We start from the raw sequence: 21,168 nt of genomic DNA, 5'->3' as shown, positions 1-21,168 counted from the left end.
TCTGGGCTCATATTACCTGGAAGAAAACTCTTGCAGGGAGAGAGTTGGGTTCTTACATGAGTGTTCTTGGAGAGCAAACAATTCTCAGTTGAAAGTTTGGCATGGCAGTTCACCCACCAGCAAAACCCACTGGCCTAGAAGTCAATGGTTCCTGACTTCAGTGCTCTTCATTCAGTGGGAACAGCAGAAACGTAGATCAGAGACCTTAATTTTTAACCCAGAGCAGCTATGTGAATTGTCTAGATTCTAGAACTGACAGTTGTCCATACCACCACCCCGTATAAGGAACACGGCAAGATTCAGAAAGCAAAACATCCCAAATATGTAGCTAAATGAGTTCAGAGTTTATTGCTTGGTATGTTACAATGAATGCCTTGGCTAGAAGAACAGTATCAAAATACAAAATACACAAAGAAAATTAGAATTGGATTGTAAATTTCTTGGCAGCTGGGTACAAAAAAAAAAAAAAATTCACATTAGCTCCCAGAGATATTTATGGCTTGCATTTCCGAGAGAGACATTCACACTGTCTGGCGCTAAAGACTTCATGCTGTACGATGGAGCCATTGGCACAGCGGAGGGGCACTTGCATGGACTCTGTCGCTGTAGCCGAACAACAGGTGCACCGATCTTCAATGCTGTTCAGGGTAATGTTATAAATGGCTCTGCTTGTGCATTTGCCCTGAAAGTGAAATTAGAAATCTTTTATTCCTGCGACACTATTTCCAGAGTAAAATGTTCTGCCATGACAATTGCTCCTACAGTCTCTGGGAAATTAGTTTTGTAAAAGGTCAGGTGCAGACAGAAGGCCAGCTCTCTATAAACCATGGTTTGCAAATTGGACTCTGGCTGCAGTATCTACACTCCTCCTAAACAAAAATTCCACCTTATTTGCTTTAACCATGACTTAACATGACATCATGCCCACTAACACAGAAAGGAGCATCAGTGTTCAGCTGTAATAGCCTTGCCAACAACTTCTTGAAAAAGCTTCGGTCATTAACATAGAGACTGACAGGCCTCTAATTGGACTCAAGAGTTTCTAAACATTGCCTGGATGCTTCCCATTCTATTCCTTTATTGAGTAGATATTTATTGCTATAAAACCCTCCTGATACACAGAACATTTTAATGTATAAACAATGTTCACAAAGTATTATAGACCATTGGGGAAATACCAGTAAATGTTTTGCATTCAGACAGTCCCTCCCCAGGTGAAATCCTTTGAATCTCTAGTTAAAAAGGCTCTTGGCTAGCAGCACAGAGTCACAATGACTGCTACCTCACCCTCATCCCAAAACTATGAAGGAAAGAGTAAAGATCAGACATAGGCAAACTCAGCCCTCCAGATGTTTTGGGACTACAACTCCCATCATCCCTAGAGAACAGGACCAGTGGTCAGGGACGATGGGAACTGTAGTCTCAAAACATCTGGAGGGCCGAGTTTGCCAATGCCTGGTTAAGATAGTTGGATTGGCTCCAATCTAGAGACACAGAAAGGAGGCCTAATATAAACGTAAACCCCAATGACTATTCAAAAATGGAAACGAGCTTTGGAATTGGATAAGTGGCAGGAGAAGAGATGATTAATACTTTCCCTATTGGTCATCCTTCCACTACAGTGATTGCTCCCTTCCCCATTCATGGTGTTTCTACTGAGAAATAAACCCCAGAGTTGCTTTTCTTTATGCAAAGTGGCCATCGGGGCTTTGTTGTCGGGCCTCGTGTGTAGTTTGTCCCTGACAATATGCCCACACTTAGCAAGCCTTCTTTCCTTGGAAGATTGCTGCTTATGATGCAACTCAGGCTGGGCAGAAGACAGGGGAGACTGACTGATGCTGTGTACACATTCTTGTTTCCTTTGTACCCAGTGTGCTCCTACTGGTGGTTTGGGAGCAGTGCACATTTTTAGCCACAACCCATATCTAGCCTGGATCTATTCTGTTATTGTCTATTTTGATGCTTCTCCATTCCCAGCCAAACCAACTTTGATCCAAATTGAGAAACAGAATGATCTGGGTGTGTTTTAGGCTGGCAATGTGTACACAGCCAGAAAATACTGTTCCAGAAAGGAAGAAACATGCATCCCTGCAGCCTGCTCTTTGTGAGTTGATGCTAGGACGTGTCATAGATTGTCTACAGAAATATCTCCTCCAACTTTGCTCACCCAGAGTTCACGAAATGGGTAAGGATAGGTTACCTCACAGTAGTTGATATTCAGCTGGCTTTCATTCACACAGTCGCCCACTTTCACATATTCCAGTCTGCCTGTGATTTGCTTGCATTCTGGCTCTACACCTAAAGAGGAAGGGAAAATGCAGTGGTAGCATCTGTAAGAAAGAGGCACGCATCCTACCATTCTATAAAAAGGTAAAGGTAAAGGACCCCTGACAGTTAAGTCCAGTCACGGACAACTCTGGTGTTGCGATGCTCATCTCGCTTTACAGGCCGAGGAAGCTGGCGTTTGTCCGCTTCTGCAGACAGTTTTTCTGCGTCATGTGGCCAGCAGAACACCAACACCAGAGCAGTGCACGGAAATGCCATTTACCTTCCTACTGGAGTGGTACCTATTTATCTACTTGCACTTTTGGCGGGTGCTTTTGAACTGCTAGGTTGGCAGGAGCTGGGGCTGAGCAACGGGAGCTCACCCCATCATGGGGATTCGAACCTCCGACCTTCTGATTGGCAAGCCTCAGAGGCTCAGTGGTTCCACCCTATACTGCATACCAAAACAGTAAGCCATCTTCTGTGACACAAGTGGGCTGAGCTTGACAGGGTAAATATTGTTGGGTTCTATGGGTGGATTGACATGACCAAACCATGTGCTGCATATCACATGAACAGTTTTTCTCCATGAGATGGCAATAAGGCTGTCACTGCTTTAATAACTACCGCCAGTAATAAAGCTGTTTAGGAGCCAATTCATATTGTCCATCCTCACTAACACATGTGCTCTCTGGGACCCATGCAGACATGCAGCTGTGGGCCTCACAGGTCTGATGGCTTCCTTCTGTGTCCTGAGCTCTGACAAATCTTGGTAGTGTCCAGGAGACTCAAATCTATGGCAATCTGAATCAGAAGCTCAATCGGGACAGCTTTGTTTTGTTTTGTGAATGTTTAAATAATTCCAAATGCCTTCTTTTGGTCCATCATAATAGCCAATTGGCCAATAGCCAATGATGCTTTTGAATTATGGTGCTGGAGGAGACTCTTGAGAGTCCCATGGACTGCAAGAAGATCAAACCTATCCATTCTGAAGGAAATCAGCTCTGAGTGCTCACTGGAAGGACAGATCCTGAAGCTGAGACTCCAATACTTTGGCCAACTCATGAGAAGAGAAGACTCCCTGGAAAAGACCCTGATGTTGGGAAAGATGGAGGGCACAAGGAGAAGGGGATGACAGAGGAAGAGATGGTTGGACAGTATTCTTGAAGCTACCAGCATGAGTTTGACCAAACTGCGGGAGGCAGTGGAAGACAGAAGTGCCTAGCGTGCTCTGGTCCATGGGGTCACGAAGAGTCGGACACGACTAAACGACTAAACAACAACAACAATAGCCAATAATACTGATGCATTCTATGGATGCATTATAATCAGAAATGTAAAAAAAAAAATTGCAGATTCCTTTAATGGAGGAAGTTGCACCAATCCAGGATAGAAACTGCACTATTTAGACCAAGGTTTACATTCAACCCATGCACAAAAACCCCACTATTCAGGCATCGTGAATTGGTACAGAACATTGAAAAAACTGATGTGTGTGCATAGCACAAATTAACAGTAGAGCATTGTCTAATCCTAAATATTATGTGATATTTCAATCAGCTGACTAAGGATAGGCTTTACTAACTTTGAATAGAACCTAATAATCCACAAAACCCCCAAAAGGAATTGTGGTCCCTTTCATATATGAGTGATATACTAGGAAAATCAGAGACGTGATTGACAAATCAATAAAGCAATCAACCTATATAGTATTAGGCTGGCCCCATGTTCTCATGAAGATGTGAGCAGAACTTTAGAGACATTGTTAGCAGAAGAAATTGGAGGCTGATTTCTGTATACAATTAATTGCCTCATGGGGAAAAGGTTTTTGAACCCTACTGACAACAAACAGTATACATACAAACGGTTTTATAACTGTAATGCAAAAGGAGTGGTGTGTGCTATTCTGTGCCTCTGTAATGAGATCTATGTGGGAACAACAGTGAGATCCATCAAGGTTTGCATCTGTGAGCATTAAAGCTGCATTAGGAACCACAGAATACAAGCTCCCATTATCCAGCCTTTTCCAGAATATGGATGTATTCAGGAAGACCTAAATTTTTCTGCCTGGAAAAGGTCCGTGCCAAAGGATTACAATTCCATCAGAAATTCCTGCAGAAAGAACTATATGGGATATAGACTCTGAATACAAAATCCTCCAGGGGCTTAAATAAAAATATGAACTGGATGGGTAACGTTATGAATTGTCTATAAAAGGAGTTTCTGGCTGCATAAAGGCCATAGACGTCTGAGTATACATATAAGTATTTGTTCATGCTTTTCAGTAATGTCCTCTGTATGTAACTATGTTTTGAAATGGAGGGTTAGTTGCTGCCGCATCAGTACAGTTTGCTGTAAATAAAATAGTGTTGCCATATTTCAAAAAGTAAAATTCCTGACAGCCGCAAAGTTGTTGACTTTTTTAAAAGAAGACCTAACCCAAAAATAGAGATTTAAAGCTTTTTGAGCTGTTTCCGCAGCTTTTCCCATTGTGTTGCCATACATTTGGGTTTTCCCTGACATTTTGCCAATTCGGCAAAATTCCCCCAGCGCCATTTTTACACTGAAAACCAGGACATGTCAGGAATTTTCCTGATGTATGGCAAGCCTAGTTGTAAAAAACTTTAAGACAGGGATTTATAAATGGAGATTTAGGGCTCAATATACTAAGCTATGTGGCCATAGTAGCTGGTGTTCATAAAATGAATTTTAAAAGATGACCTAGAATGCATGTGGCAGATGAATTGAAAATTTGATTTTGTTTGCATTTTAATAAGAAACTACTTAACTTCTCAAACCAATATGTAAAGCAAAATACACCTATCCTTCAATATTTGCACTTATCTGAATTTTGCAACGCAACTCTCCAACTAAGCAAGGCGTACAAATATGCATGTTTCATTACAGTAATATATACAGTAATGTATCAGCAAAAATAGCACATGAAATGTATTTTATTTGGGGAAATTGCTTACAAAAATGTGCATATTAATTAAACCAGCATACAAAAATATATTTGCTAGGAGAAAATTGCATTAAATGCAATTTAATAGGGATTTTAAAAAAAACCAAAAAACAAACAAACCACATATTGCTGCAGAAATGTGAAGAACTGAATTTAAGATGGGAAAATACTTAAAGAACTAAAATACAAACTCATCCATTCATAGTGATAAGTACCCAAATAAACTGAGAAATTTTTCAGTTATTTCTAGTGTTGCATTAAAAATAACCCCGACAATAACGGACTGGCAGTACAAGCTACAAGAATTTGCTGAAATGGCGCAGTTAACACATACCCTGAGAGGCAATTCAAAACAAAAAATTATGTAAAAGTGAGATAGATGTAAAACATATGTTCAAAAATGCAGTAAAGTTTCGCTATCTATGCTAGCATTTGATTGACGTTGGAGTGAGACTGAGTTGAGAAATAAGGCTATGAGCACATATTGATATAGGAATGTATTAGATAATATGTAAAGAAATATAGAATAATAAGAAATTCATTTGTAAAAAAGGAATATACAACGGGAAAGACAGGAAGTCTAGTGTGTTGGTATTTATATGATTTTGGGGGGGGAATGGGTTTTTTTCTTTGTTCTTTTTGTTGGTTTGTTTCATTTTCTTTTTAGGTATATAAAATTTATATATAATTTTTGTATATATGTTGGAACTTATATTATAGTAAGTCCTGTAATGTAATATGACAATGTTTACCGATGCAATATAAGAATGTTAATAAATAAATAAAATGCTAAAAAAATATATAGTTTGCTACTGTATTTGTCGACTGGGCATGACCAGTACAAGAAATCTTATCTGTAATAGCAATGTTACCCTTTTACATCACTATGACTGTCACCAGATAAGAGGTTCTTAAAATGGGTTCTGCAAAGGCACTGGCAAATGCATGAAGCAGCATTATTGCACATGACTAAACGACTAAACAACGACAACAAGGTTGTGCTAAATGTATTCACTTTGAAAGGTGTGGGTTTTTTGAATGAGTGTCAGAGCTGCGTTCTCCTCCATTGTCCCTTCTTCCTCCTGCTGAAGGCCAACTTCACTGTGACGTTCCTGGCTTGTATTAAGCAAGAATTCCCTGTTATTTCCATACCAAGGAACAATGGCTCAGTCTCAGTTAAGAAGCCACAAACTCTTTTTATGTCTGAACTTGGGAACTCTGGTTTAATACAGTCTAAGATCTTCATGGTTTTCCCAGTAGTAATGTATGGAAGTGAGAGCTGGACCATAAAGAAGGAGACTCTTGAGAGTCCCATGGACTGCAAGAAGATCAAACCTATCCATTCTGAAGGAAATCGGCCCTGAGTGCTCACTGGAAGGACAGATCCTGAAGCTGAGACTCCAATACTTTGGCCAACTCATGAGAAGAGAAGACTTCCTGGAAAAGCCCCTGATGTTGGGAAAGATGGAGGACACAAGGAGAAGGGGACGACAGAGGACAAGATGGTTGGACAGTGTTCTCGAAGATATAAACATGAGTTTGACAAAACTGCGGGAGGCAGTGGAAGACAGGAGTTCCTGGCGTGCTCTGGTCCAGGGGGTCACGAAGAGTCGGACATGACTAAACGACTAAACAACAACAACAGGATCTTCATGCCAAAACTGGTACATGATAAGGTGTGGCGAAAGAGTGGCACGTGACACATGGCACCTTGAACATGGACTGTGATTTGGTGCCCCTTGGCTGCTGCTCCTTCTTGTTGCCATTTTCCTTCATTTTGTCTGCTCTCATTGCCATTATAAGACTCATTTGCCCAAGCTGTCATTTAATCCTGTCGTTTGGCAGTGGCTTCCTATGTGGTTTTAAATGTCAGTGATAGGAAATACAAGAATATCATTGAGACCCTGCAGATGTGTTCACAAGTGCCAAAAATGGCTATAAAGAGGAGGTCCTTTTCAACATTTGCAGAAACCGACATGAAAAGAGGCAGGTGGTTTGGACTTAGCCCTAGAACTGACATGTTGGTCCTAAAAGCAACTTGTGGGCCTCTATGATGTTCATTGGAATTTCCCCTCAGTTTTCACTGGATTCCCTCAACCTTGAATTAGTAGAAAATCCAATCAGAAAAACGATATTGGTCAAATTTTGGACTTTCCAACATATTTAGCATCATCCTATAAAAAGCTTTCCATTAGCAGATGAAAGCCAGAACTGGCAGATTACACTGTTAGGAGGCTTTTTAAATTTTACTTGCTTTGCTGTTCATTTTCTGCAGTGTTTCTTTAAAGTTGTCTTTGAGCCTTTTCAGTATTACATATACATCTGTTTTATGTAATGGTTAATTGGCTATTTTCAGTAATAGTCATTGTGCAGATAAAAAAACCCCTCTTAATTAAATTAACCTGTGAGCACTTTACAGTGAGAGTCTATTATCTCAAGAGCTCCAGTGACTTTTATTTCTTAAAACTGGAACTTGCTGATATATGGACAGGCAACGGCAAGAAATGATCTTGGAATAAATTCCTCAAACTGGGGTTTTGTTACAGCAGTTAACTGTGGCTGCATAGGGATGGCCATCTTTTATTTATTGGCACATGAACAGAACAAAAAGTAAGAGGAGAGAGAATGAAGGGTGAAGAGGTGCTGACATTTTGACCTTCAAAGGAGGGATAGTTTTCAGTGATAAACAAATTCTATAATTATCCACCATATAACTTGACAACTGACGCCTTTATTTGAGGTCATGTTGAAGAATTAGTTTTGGAGACTGATCCAGGCAAAAGAAGAAAATCAGGGTAAAGTCTCCACTTTAAGAAATATTGTGTTTCCTAAACTTCTGGCAGTGGGAATCATACTTTTACAGCTCAAAAGGTTTATGCTTTAGAGAAGGCAATTAAAACCAAAAGCAAAAACCCCTGAGGAAGGAACTTTCTTGCATGCATTTTTTTCTGCAGGAGTCATTGACCATTGTGCATCTATTTTTTTATGCTTTGTTGTAAACACCAACAAAAATCAAAAAGAAAAACCATACATTTATGTTGTTACATCAAATACAAAATAAACAAAAGGATAAAATCATCTGTTTTGACGGTAAATCTTCTTAAGGTACATCTAACCTCCCACCTTCTCCATGCTTCTTTTAATATTTACAAACGTCTTGCATAAATCTATCTGTTCATTTTATATTAAAGTATTATTCTCTTATATCCTTGTTTCTTACTTAGTTATTCGAAGGCTGCGACCAAGTTCATACTACAACAATTGATCTTAAGATATGATTTGAAAACCTCACATTTTGCAATAAATACTTGTTAACTTTCATTCAGGGACACGGGTGGCACTGTGGGTAAAAGTCTCAGTGTCTAGGACTTGCCAATCGAAAGGTCAGCGGTTCGAATCCCCGCGGCGGGGTGCGCTCCTGTTGCTCGGTCCCAGCGCCTGCCAACCTAGCAGTTTGAAAGCACCCCCGGGTGTAAGTAGATAAATAGGGACCGCTTACTGGCGGGAAGGTAAACGGCGTTTCCGTGTGCTGCGCTGGCTCGCCAGATGCAGCTTTGTCACGTTGGCCACGTGACCCGGAAGTGTCTCCGGACAGCGTTGGCCCCTGGCCTCTTAAGTGAGATGGGCGCACAACCCTAGATTCGGACACGACTGGCCCGTACGGGAAGGGGTACCTTTACCTTTAACTTTCATTTTTTCAGATAGCTGGGCTAGCTCTGCATATTTGGCTAGTATTTGTAACCATTCTGACCTGGAAGGGATTTCATCACTTTTCCATTTAGTCACTATTAAGATTCTCGCTGCGACTGTGGCGTATAAAAAAAAACTTCTTTTACATTCTTAGGAACGTCTGATCCTGTAATTTGGATATGCTTCTGGTCTTTTTAAAAATGAAACCCTAAACTTTTTGTAATGTTCTATATAGATGTCGCCCCAGAAGATCTAATTTTTTTTTTACATAGCCACCACATGTGGAACATAGTACCAGTTTCTACTCCACGTCTCCAAGTACTAGATACACATTTGAAAGCTTCCAAAATGGGGGATACCTGCATCTCAGGGTGCTATATCTCTGTGTCAGAGAGAATCCTGCAGTCAGTCACATCCAATACGGACAAAATGGAATCGAGCCAAGTGATTCAGTGCAGCGTAGCGGTTTGAGTGTGGGACTAAGACCTGGGAGACCAGGGTTCAAACCCTAAGGAAGCCATGAAACTTGCCGGATGTCCTACCTCACAGAGTTGCTGTGAGGATCAAGTCGGCAAATGGGAACTAAGTGTGCCACCTTGAGCTCTTTGGGGAAAAACACAAATGTAAAAATAAATAAAAGATATGCAGCTACCAAAACAGCTACTTACATGTTTTGCAGCATGTGTTGTCAAGCTTTGCAACTTTACCCTAAAAAGAGAACACATCTCATTTAAAATATTTTAAAATGCAGTGGACGCTCGGGTTGCAAACGTGATCCGTGCGGGAGGCAAGTTCGCAACACGCAGCAGTCGCAACCCGCAACCCACGCATCTGCGCATGCGTGGGTTACGATTCGGCGTGCTTCTCATAGAATCATAGAATCATAGAGTTGGAAGAGACCACAAGGGCCATCGAGTCCAACCCCCTGCCAAGCAGGAAACACCATCAGAGCACTCCTGACATATGGTTGTCAAGCCTCTGCTTAAAGACCTCCAAAGAAGGAGACTCCACCACACTCCTTGGCAGCAAATTCCACTGTCGAACAGCTCTTACTGTCAGGAAGTTCTTCCTAATGTTTAGGTGGAATCTTTTTTCTTGTAGTTTGGATCCATTGCTCCGTGTCCGCTTCTCTGGAGCAGCAGAAAACAACCTTTCTCCCTCCTCTATGTGACATCCTTTTATATATTTGAACACGGCTATCATTTGAACATGGTTACCCCTTAACCTCCTCTTCTCCAGGCTAAACATGCCCAGCTCCCTTAGCTGTTCCTCATAAGGCATCGTTTCCAGGCCTTTGACCATTTTGGTTGCCCTCCTCTGGACACGTTCCAGTTTGTCAGTGTCCTTCTTGAACTGTGGTGCCCAGAACTGGACACAGTACTCCAGATGAGGTCTGACCAGAGCAGAATACAGTGGCACTATTACTTCCCTTGATCTAGATGCTATACTCCTATTGATGCAGCCCAAAATTGCATTGGCTTTTTTAGCTGCCGCGTCACACTGATGGCTCATGTCATGTTTGCGGTCAACCAAGACTCCTAGATCCTTTTCACATGTACTGCTCTCAAGCCAGGTGTCACCCATCTTGTATTTGTGCCTCTCATTTTTTTTGCCCAAGTGCACAATTGCCGAAACCTAGAAGTAACCTGTTCCGGGTTCAGCACAGTGCGCAACCCGAAATCGTGCAGCCTGAGGCATCTGTAACCTGAGGTGTAACTGTATATGAAACCTGCCCAGAGTGGCTGGGGCAACCCAATCATATGGGTGGGGTACGAATAAAATAATAATAATTCTCTTTCAGGGGTGCCAACTTCAATAAATAATTGGGGGGGCAAGTAAGCCCTACCCCGCATATATGATCACAAGATGCGATGCACACTGTAATGGGATAAGGGGTTGCTTGTGCGTAAGCGCCGAACCGCTCCAAGCTGAGTAGTTGGCTTAAAAACTTTCCCTGACCGGACAGCCCTTACTTCGTGGCTGCCTTAATCACTGGCAGAATCCGTCAGTGGGCGTTTCCTGAATTTCTTCCAACATAAAAGCTCCTTGACACTGAGTCTCCGCCTAGATTCCCTGCGCGACAGCTTTCTGCGCAGAGTGGGCGTCCCCAGGGGAGGTCCTGAGCTCTCTCCACTGGTCTCGCTGGAAGCGTCCCTGAGCCTTCCCTCCGACGCCCCCTTCTCCTCCCCTTCCTCAGCGGAGGCTCTCCCTTTGTCCCTGCTGGTTCCCTCTCCAGCGTCCTCTGGGAGCCTTGCCACCACCCTAGGCTCCGATGGCAGTTCCCTGACACACACACACTTTTTTTTTAAGGCAGTGCTCATCAACCGGGGGAGGGGGAGACCGTCCTCCTCAAATATATTATTTAAAACATTCAGAACATAATTAAAATTAACAATAAGCTAAAGAGAGATTAAAACCCTTGTAAATATTCTGTATACCTGAGTTGGCTTATCTGAAACAAGAAATGTTTTAGCAGATGAAGGTGCCTGCCTGATGTCTGTAGGCAGGGAGCCCCAAGTGTGGGTGCTGTCACACTAAAATACGGGTTTCATACAAATGCACAATGTGGCACCTGTAGCAGGGCCAGTTCTGCAAATCAAAGCAGCAGAGTGCTTGTGTTGCTCTGCAAAGGACCAGCCACACAAATGATGCCATAATAATCGGCACCAGCATCATCGCCACACTGTGCGATCTACTCAACAGGGCACTTGGCTCATTACTTACTCCTTCAGACAGACACTTGTTGGTATCAAATGGCGGGCAAGCAGTGATTCTCTTCTCCCAGGTGAAATCTCCTTTCATGTTGACTTTGCAATAATGGGTGTCGCACCCGTCTTGGATCATTTCAGTGGGCTGTGGAAAAAACCAGAATTTCCAATTATACAAATTATTGTCATCATTACCACCATTAAGTTGTATTTTTCTCCCTCCCTACAGCAAGCAGATGAAGGTCTCAAGGTCAGCTCGCACTTCTACCAACCAGGGATTATTCACCTGAGTGTGGAACCGTCCCATGTGCTCCCGGTCATCTGCCTATGGCAAAAGGTGGGGGCCTCCCTGTGATCTTCGGATTTAGGATGGTATACAAATTTAATAAAGAAATAAATGTGAATATTTTTTGGAGCTTGAAGTGTTGTGGTAACTGGCCATGTGTGCTCATGGTATGCATAACATGTTTAGCAGAATTCATGTTGTGGGGGTAGAGATAGCTCCACTGTTCCCTCCAGATACACAGTGTATTTGTCTGCAAAACATGTATAAACCAGCCCTTATTGTTCATGTTCAAAAAGGAAGAAGCCAAGCAAGACAACTGTTGTTGTTCAGTCATTTAGTCGTGTCCAATTCTTCATGACCCCATAGACCAGAGCATGTCTTCCACTCCTGTCTTCCACTGCCTCCCACAGTTTGGTCAAACTCATGCTGGTAGCTTTGAGAACACTGTCCAACCATCTCGTCCTCTGTTGTCTCCTCCTCCTTGTGCCCTCCATCTTAAGCAAGACAATACATTTTGCCTATCTTCCCTCAAGTTTCGCCCTCTGACTGTAAGCTGGATACCTTCCACCTGAAGGAGCGTCTCCACCCCCATCGTTCAGCCCGGACACTGAGGTCCAGCTCCAAGGGCCTTCTGGGGGTTCCCTCACTGCGAGAAGCCAAGTTACAGAGAACCAGGCAGAGGGCCTTCTCAGTAGTGGCGCCTGCCCTGTGGAATGCCCTCCCACCAGATGTCAAAGAGAAAAACAACTATTTGATTTTTAGAAGATATCTGAGGGCAACCCTATTTAGGGAAGTTTTTTATGTTCAATGTTTTATTGTGTTTTTAATATTCTGTTGGGAACCGCCCAAAGTGGCTGGGGAAACCCAGCCAGATGGGCAGGGTATAAATAAATTTATTATTATTATTTCATGATGCTGAAAGCCAGAAAGTCACTCAGGCCTAGAGACAACCACTCCTAAGACAACCTTATGGGGAGCCATCTGTGGGAGTTGTGGCTCAGCATCTGGAAGCATCCACAGATATATATGCAGTATACCTGAAGGAGCATCTCCACCCCCATTGTTCAGCCTGGAAACTGAGGTCCAGCTCCGATGGCCTTTTGGCGGTTCCCTCACTGTGAGAAGCAAAGATATAGGGAACCAGGCAGAGGGCCTTCTCTGTAGTGGCACCCACCCTGTGGAACACCCTCCCATCAGATATCAAGGAAATAAACATCTATCTGACTTTTAGAAGATACCTGAAGGCAGCCCTGTGCAGGGAAGTTTTTAATGTTTGAGATTTTTTTGTATTTTAATGTTTTGTTGGGAGCCGCCCAGAGTGGCTGGGGCCACCCAGTCAGATGGGTGGCATATAAATAAAATAATCACCATCATTTTTTTGTACATCTCCTGTTGCAAGTTCCTTACAGTACAGTGGTACCTCTGGATGCAAACGGGATCCGTTCCAGAGCCCTGTTCGCATCCTGAAGAGAACATAACACACGATTGTGTGTCTGCGGGTTGCGTTTCGCCGCTTCCGCACATGCGCGTGACGTCATTTTGAGCGTCTGCGCATGCGGCGAAACCCGGAAGTAATGCATTCCGTTACTTCAGGGTCACCGCAGAACCCGAAAATGCTTAACATGAAGCGTATTCATCCCAAGGCATGACTGCAGTTGTTTAAGCAAAAGGGACTCTATCCTGTATGTAGCTGACACTCTATAAATAATATACAACAGTAGTGCTACTGCTGCCACCAGGACACAAGGAACTGGACCGCTTGTTGCCTTTTCATCTAGAGCTTGAAATGGCAGGAAATGTTCTTGCAGAAGCCCCTTTCTTATCAATGTGCTATATATATAATATATGTGGACTCTTCCAGACAAACTGCGTTCACTCGGCGTTATAGTGGACCCAGTTTTAGGTGAAACCAACTCACCTTCAGGGAGATAATAGTTCTGTTCCTCAGCTGTATGGAACATGCAGATGGCAAGCATTTGCCGCAGCAGGAGCCAGAGACTGTTTCCATCCTGTAATTCTGCAAAGAAATAAAATGGGTGATTTCACTGAACCTCAGCCTTCACCGACATCAAAATAATCTGCTAAAGTGCAGTGGCACTGCCTCACTTCACGGCCATACTCAGCTATGGCAGTCCACTAGACTGAAGCCACATCATCTGTAACCCAGTGGGCATGCCATTCAGGAGGCAGTCAAATCCATTGCGTGTCGAGGTCCCCAAGCCACCCCCTAAATAAATCACAATTCACACAGAAATTTGTGTTTAAGGTTTTTGGCATAATTTTGGCCACAACTTTATTAAAATGTGAGTGGTTGCTTACGCATTGGTTATGACTATCTGTCCCCACGCCCAGGGACAGAACTGACTTCCGGATTCCAGTGAAAGCCACCAAGGGAAAACAATATTGGGGAGAAATGGGGCTGGGCACCAGACCCTCACCCCCCGTCACGCTCCCTGGGGCTTGCACGGCCCTAAGCCCCTTCAGGGGTACGGATGAAAGAATGGCAAGCCCCTGGATTCCTTTAACGGAATTCCCTTTTCGCAGCAGCATTGGAGGGGCAGGCACAGCCAACCACATCCCCTCAACCAATAATTTTTTAACCAATGCCTAAACACAACCTTACAAGTTGTGACGATTTGCTACACAGTAGGCAAAAACCAAATGGCCCCAGCCAATCTGCCAAATGGACAAAATTCCTGCCAGGCCCCCGCTCCAAAGCAGACGACCCCATGACAGGCATAGCAAGGTCAAGCACAACAGCCCTAAATTAGGGAGGGAGGGCGATCCGATGCATGCAGCAAAAGAGACTGAAAAAACTGTGTGCCAAGAATATATAACCTTCAGGCCATCCGTCTAAATGGTAACATCAAAATCTCCCCAACAACTCAAATTGGCCCAATCACAGTCATGGCCATCCAAACGGTCCCGCCCAGTAACCAAGAGAGGGTGTCCTGTTAGACCCCACCGCAACACGTGCTCTCCACGATGGAGAACACACTTTCTCACACCAGTGGCTCATGTCCCTTGCAGGGAGACACCCCATATGATTATGTAGTTACTGGGTTACAGATGACGATTGGTGGGAGGCAACTCTTTGCTGAAACACTTTTGCTTGGCAAATCAGATCCTCTTTAAGGAGGGTACACATTGCGCTCGGGCCCCCAGGTATCTCTTACCTCCTGGTGTGGGCAGCGCTATGCTCTGCTCCACTCTGGTTGGTCATTTCGCGGTCACTTGGTCCCTAAAGCCAATTGCTTGGCTTGGGGGGTGGCCGCAAAACATTATTTAAGCCCTGCGTGATGTTTGCTGGACCTCTTTGCCTTCGCGCAGCGGATCCCCCGCCTGCCCACCCCTTTATCTGGCCTTGCTATGGACATTGTTGGTCGCCTGTTTTGCAATGGGGGCCTGGTAGGAATTTTTCCATCTGGCAGATTGGCAGAGCCATTTGGTTTTCGTCTACCACATAGCAATCGTCACAACTTTGTAAGGTTTGGCGGTTAGGCATTGGATCAGCAATGTGTGGGGCGGAGAGGTGCGGTCATCACCTGCCACTCCAAGCTCAAGGGTATTCTGTTAAAGGAATCAGGGGTTGGCCTGGGTCTTGTCCGAAACCCCGCGGTAGGGGCTGGGCCATACCAGGACCCCATGGGGGCTCCCTCTGGTTGTGTTTCACCCTTTTATCAGATTCCCCGTGATGTGGGTGGGAATCTGATATAGTTTGGATGATTCCAATGCCTAAGCCAATACCACTCCCATTCTGTATTCAATAAAGTTGTGGCCAAAATTTTGCCCAAACTAAAATCCCGTGTTAATTGTGTCTTCATTTTTGGGGATGGCTGGGGGATCTCGAAGCGCAACTGTTCTGCAACAATAACCTGAGAGTCTGTCCTTAGAAGTCACACATTTGTCGTCATTTATAACAACACGTACATAAATACTGCGTGCAATGTTGCTTTGGGGGAGATTGGCAAAGGTCTATTTTTATTCCTTCCCCCCTCTTCCTGTCCCCTCTCAATGATTTCATCATTTGATGAGGAAGCTTCCCTGGAGTCTAATCCCTCTTTTCAACAGCTGCTTTCAGGGATGAAGTGAATGTTAAGACCTCCCTTCATCTCCGAAGCAAGTCTTGTGGGAACAGAACTGGGCACAGAATAGGAAATCTATACGGAATGACGCTGAAGGGGTTCTGCCTTCACACAAAAACTAAATGAGCAAATCTGGATGGCAAAGGGCCTACATAAGAAATATTACAATTTTTTTTTGAAATAATGGCTGTATTTCTAGCATGTAAAGACTTAAAGTGTCCAGTCCATCCAGGAACTCTTGAGAAATATAGGGGTCCCTAGAAACCTTGGCTGCTGCTGCTGCACACACACATGAAGTTTCTACCAGTATAAGCTGTGTTGTATGAACTGGTAAGTTAGCGGGAGAATTTCAGCAAGGTTCTGAGCCATACATGCTCCAACCTAAAGTCCCTGCCAGTTTGGGATGCATCCACTATGAAAACAGTAATTTCAGGTATTTAGAAATGTTTTCTTAAGCGATTTTAAACAGATCCTTTACCTAATTGCATGTGGAAATATGCAAAATGCAACTCTAACCAAGTTCAATAAAAAATAAGGCTCACACTAAACATGTAACAATATTCCATTCTGAGCCAACCGGAGTGAGGGAACATCGAAAATTTAGGTAAGAATTGTGGCCGTGTGCTTTAACTCCTACTTTTCTTTATGGTAAGGCTTAAAGGGCCTTCGGGTTCAAGTATTTATTTACTTATTTTGTAAAAGTTGTATACCACTGATTGTTATTTTTAAAAACCCTCAAAGTAGTATGGAAATCAGTGATACTGTAAGAAAAAGGATGTAGTTAATTTATATGGTCCAGCCAACTCCTGTGGCACAAAACGTATGCTGCTCATTTCCATGAACTTTGGTAGAGTTTGCTACTGTGAGTGTGCGTCTTTTAACAGAGGTGTGAGAATAAAGTACTGTAGCTTGGAATATATCCTAGACCTTCAATATCAGCAGGGCCATAACACACTCTCTTACCTTGGGGCAAGGTTCACAGGTGATTTTTCCACATGTCAATTTATATTTCAAAAACAGTCCCCTCTGTAGACTGCACTGACAGCTGGTGCATTGATCCAACAGCACACGTTTCCCAGGCTGAAAGATGAGAACAAAACTGCAGTTTCAACTGATCATGCTTTCTCATCAGAAACATGAAGAATGGACCATTCTTAACCAGATTAATAATAATAATAAAACCGTTCAGCCTCTAAACATAATTTCCCCCCCCAAATATGAAGACTTCTACTTTGCTAATAGTTCAAGCAAAAATGATAATAATATTAAGGTGTCCAGGCAATCTATTGGAAATGAACTATCAAGAAAATGTCCTTCTGCCTTTCCATTCAGCTCCCATTCTGGCATGAACTCCTTCCCCTTTCTCCAGCTGTGGTTACAATCCATTAGGTAAAGGATAAAGGGACCCTGACCATTAGGTCCAGTCGTGGCTGACTCTGGGGTTGCGCGCTCATCTCGCTTTATTGGCCGAGGGAGCCAGCATACAGCTTCCAGGACATGTGGCCAGCAACACTGAGCCACTTCTGGCGAACCAGAGCAGCACACGGAAATGCCGTTTACCTTCCCGCCGGAGTGGTACTTATTTATCTACTTGCACTTTGACGTGCTTTTGAACTGCTAGGTTGGCAGGAGTAGGGACCGAGCAACAGGAGCTCACCCCGTCACAGGGATTCGAACTGCCGACCTTCTGGTCGGCAAGTCCTAGGCTCTGTGGTTTAAGCCACAGCGCCACCCGCGTCCCACATTACAATCCATTAGTTGACAATAAATGCAACAAAGGACGCACACTCAAGGAAACAATATGCCAATTATTACCAGACAAACCTATATTAGGCTCCAGATTATCCTGATCGCCTTCATCTGAATTCACAGCCCTATGTTTAAGACAGGGTCACATACACAGGACTGATTTATTAGATTCCTACATGAAGTAGGAGAATTTAATTTTTGCATTGGCTAAAGTTGCCACAGAAAATCTAAAATTACTATATCCTAGGGTCGCTGGGAATTATATTCACAGAATTGAATCCAATGGTTCTCCATTCTTTTAGCTTGAATCATTTATTTAGAAAAAAAAGAAGTTTCTACGCTGTAACCTAGCAGCAAGGCAAAATTAAAAACCCACTAATATCCCATGTTTGGGGGAAAGCTGCCACCCCGATAAAATTATTATAGAATTTCTTCAGGGATTATTCCTGGACGGTAAAAGGTAAAGGTACTCCTGGCCGTTATGTCCAGTCGTGGCCGACTCTGGGGTTGCAGCACTCATCTCACTTTACTGGCCGAGGGAGCCGGCGTTTGTCCGCAGACAGCTTCTGGGTCATGTGGCCAGCATGACCAAGCTGCTTCTGGCGAACCAGAGCAGCGCACGGAAATGCCGTTTACCTTCCTGCCGGAGCGGTACCTATTTATCTACTTGCGCTTCGACGTGCTTTCAAACTGCTAGATTGGCAGGATCCTGGACAGAAATGCCCCATTAACAAGGAGATTACTGGGAGCTGGCAAATGCATATTATTATTATTATTATTATTATTTAAGTTTGCGAAATACACCTATGAAATGCTGCATGAGAATCCTACAACATCTGCTAGCACACTACTGGCCAATGCAAGCCGTAAAAGTCAGTATCAAGGCAAAGAGCACCCGGGTCTTCCTTAATCACTCTGCTCAATAAAAGCCTGGGAAACCAGATGACTGTTGCAAGGCGATTCCATTTGGTAAGTCAAGCCACCTGGTTGGAAGTTTAAAGCAATTCAGAATGAACGCAGTTAAACCAAACTATGGGAGAATAAAGCTGGTAACTAGATACGAGGTGGAAATGTAAAGGGATTAAGGCAAAAACAAATGGCTCCAGTGATATAATGGCAACAGAGGACTCTGAACGTTGTTAATGGGGGCCAGTAGGGAGAGGTGAGGAAAGAAGAGAGGGGATTTTCCTTTAATGGAAAGTGAAATATGTACTTCAAGGGTGGTTAAAAATACATTTTTCAAGTCTGGGAAATGTAAGTGTGTGAGATACCAAGTCCTGCTTCCATGTTACTTCCAGCAGTACTTTATTGGATGAAGGCCAAACTCTCAGGAGAATGTCTAAATATTACAAATCACAGATTATGCATTTGGAGTTTCTTGGTTTTTTTCATGGGAAAACAGAAACCCTGGAGGAAAGCTGGGTGGGTGTACTAAAGAAACACTGATGGGTTGAACTGAACGAGGAAGGGTGTTCTACAAAGAAAAAAACTTTTAATTAACACACACACATACTTTAAACCGCTGATTGTTTTTTTCTAGTTTTGTAAAGTTTTAGTTTTTTGCACTTTTGTCCTGGACATTCCAACTGGGGAACGAAGACAGGACACAACTTTTAGCTGCAATCCTATACTGCTTTATCTAGGAATACATTGCCATGAATTCAGTAGAATTTCTTCTGATTGGACTTTCATGGAATTGCACTATAAACAGATAAATGCCCCTGAAGCAGTTATAATAATGAAGGACTAATACTGGGCCTTAGAGCTAATAAGAAATATTTTTAAAATGTTTTCCTAGCATTCTCTCTCTCTCTCTCTATCCCCCCCCCCCCGCCCCGCTTCCTTTTCCTGTCTTTCTCTATCCTATCCTAATTTGCCTTTCTCTGATTCCCTCTCTGGCTCTCAGGGCAAAGCTTTGGATGCCCTAATTAGATTTGTGGGCAATTGTATTCTTACTTAAAAACTGCTGCTGGGGCTCCAGGTTGGATTGAAACATAATGAAGCACCTTTTGAACAACCAAACTGCTTCTCGGGCATCTTCTCTGTAATCCTTTTGGATTTTTTTTTGCTTTCAGAATCAGCTTCCCTTTTCCACAGGCATTCCCCCCATGGAGGAAAATGCAAATGTTGCAAGGAAAGTCCCTTGGTCTCAGTTCCTTTTCATAGTAATAAAAAGGTAAAGGGACCCCTGACCATTAGGTCCAGTCGTGACCGACTCTGGGGTTGTGGCGCTCATCTTGCTTTATTGGCCGAGGGAGCCGGCGTACAGCTTCCGGGTCATGTGGCCAGCATGACAAAGCCGCTTCTGGTGAACCAGAGCAGCGCACGGAAACGCCGTTTACCTTCCTGCTGGAGTGGTACCTATTTATCTACTTGCATTTTGATGTGCTTTCGACCTGCTAGGTTGGCAGGAGCTGGGACTGAGCAACGGGAGCTCACCCCGTCACAGGGATTCGAACCGCCGACCTTCTGATCGGCAAGCCCTAGGCTCTGTGGTTTAACCCACAGCGCCACCTGCATCCCTTTCATGGTAATAGGGGTAGCGAAATCAAGCGGGGACATGTCACTCAAGTCCTTAGAAAGCCAGAGAAGAAGGAGACAACCCAGAAGAGGAGATGAGAGTTTATTCCCTGGTCAATCAAAGGGAATAACTGTATGAAAAACTCTCCAATTTACGGTTCCACTTCTGGTGTGAGTAAAATGATCAAGGGTCTGGAAACAGAGGAACAATGGAGAGGGTTCGGTATGTTTAGCCTGGATAAGAGGAAATATGATAGCCATCTTTAGTTTTGTAAAGGACTGTCCCACGTAAGATAGAGCAAGCTTATTTTCTCCTGCTCTGGAGGGTAGGACTCAAACCAATGGCTTCAACTTCCTAGGAAGGAGATTCTGGCCGAACATCAGAAAGAACTTTCTGACAAGAAGAGTTGTCTGATAGTGGAAAAGACTCCCTCAGGCAGTGGCATAGCGTGGGGGGTGCAGGGGGGGCCGGCCGTACCGGGCGCAACATCTGGGGGGGTCGCTCGCCACCTCCGGAGTCGCCGAAGAGCCTCGGGCGCAGGCTGTAGCAGAGCCCCATTTCTCGCGGAACCGATGAGCTGTGCGCGCGTCCGGGCTGAAGGCGTCCGGCAGGCAGCGGCTCTCAGCGCTCGCCGCAGTCCCCGCGCGTCAGGGCCACGGAGGGTGCACGAGGCAGCCCCTCCTCACAGCCCCGCCGTCGCCGCTGCAGCTGCTGGGCCATGTTGCATTTTCCTCGCCTCTCTGCCCTCCTCCTCCGGGCAAGCGGCGTCGTTTGGGCGGCAGTGCCAGCGGCAACTCGCCTCAGATCACCTGACACGGACCCGCCGCCACCGCCGTGGCTACCTTACCGTAAATACCCCAGCCCAGACAGCAGCAAGAAGAAGCTGGCAGCGGCAGCAG

The 21,168-nt window shown here is 44.1% G+C and overlaps 1 protein-coding gene across 3 annotated transcripts in view; it reads right to left on the bottom strand.

Moving 5' to 3' along the window:
* Positions 1 to 323: 323 nt before the first annotated feature.
* Positions 324 to 21,168, bottom strand: part of VWF (von Willebrand factor) — a 162,869-nt gene continuing 142,024 nt past the window's right edge. For 2 of the 3 annotated variants that reach the window (XM_083738706.1, XM_083738707.1), the window contains 6 exons: positions 16,963 to 17,079; positions 13,833 to 13,931; positions 11,645 to 11,773; positions 9,589 to 9,628; positions 2,201 to 2,298; positions 324 to 682 (listed from right to left, as the gene is read on the bottom strand). In XM_083738706.1, the coding sequence (XP_083594832.1) occupies positions 494 to 682; positions 2,201 to 2,298; positions 9,589 to 9,628; positions 11,645 to 11,773; positions 13,833 to 13,931; positions 16,963 to 17,079 (672 nt within the window). In that variant the 3' untranslated portion in view covers positions 324 to 493. Of the gene's footprint in view, positions 683 to 2,200; positions 2,299 to 9,588; positions 9,629 to 11,644; positions 11,774 to 13,832; positions 13,932 to 16,962; positions 17,080 to 19,664; positions 20,700 to 21,168 lie in introns of those variants that run through there. The other variant, XR_014564188.1, reaches the window with a different exon arrangement.

The sequence above is a fragment of the Podarcis gaigeae genome, assembly GCF_964106915.1.
Source record: "Podarcis gaigeae genome assembly, chromosome: 5".
Classification (NCBI taxonomy): Eukaryota; Metazoa; Chordata; class Lepidosauria; order Squamata; family Lacertidae; genus Podarcis; species Podarcis gaigeae.
The sequence above is the reverse complement of the archived record's forward strand: the minus strand, read 5'-3'. Positions and strand labels throughout refer to the sequence as shown.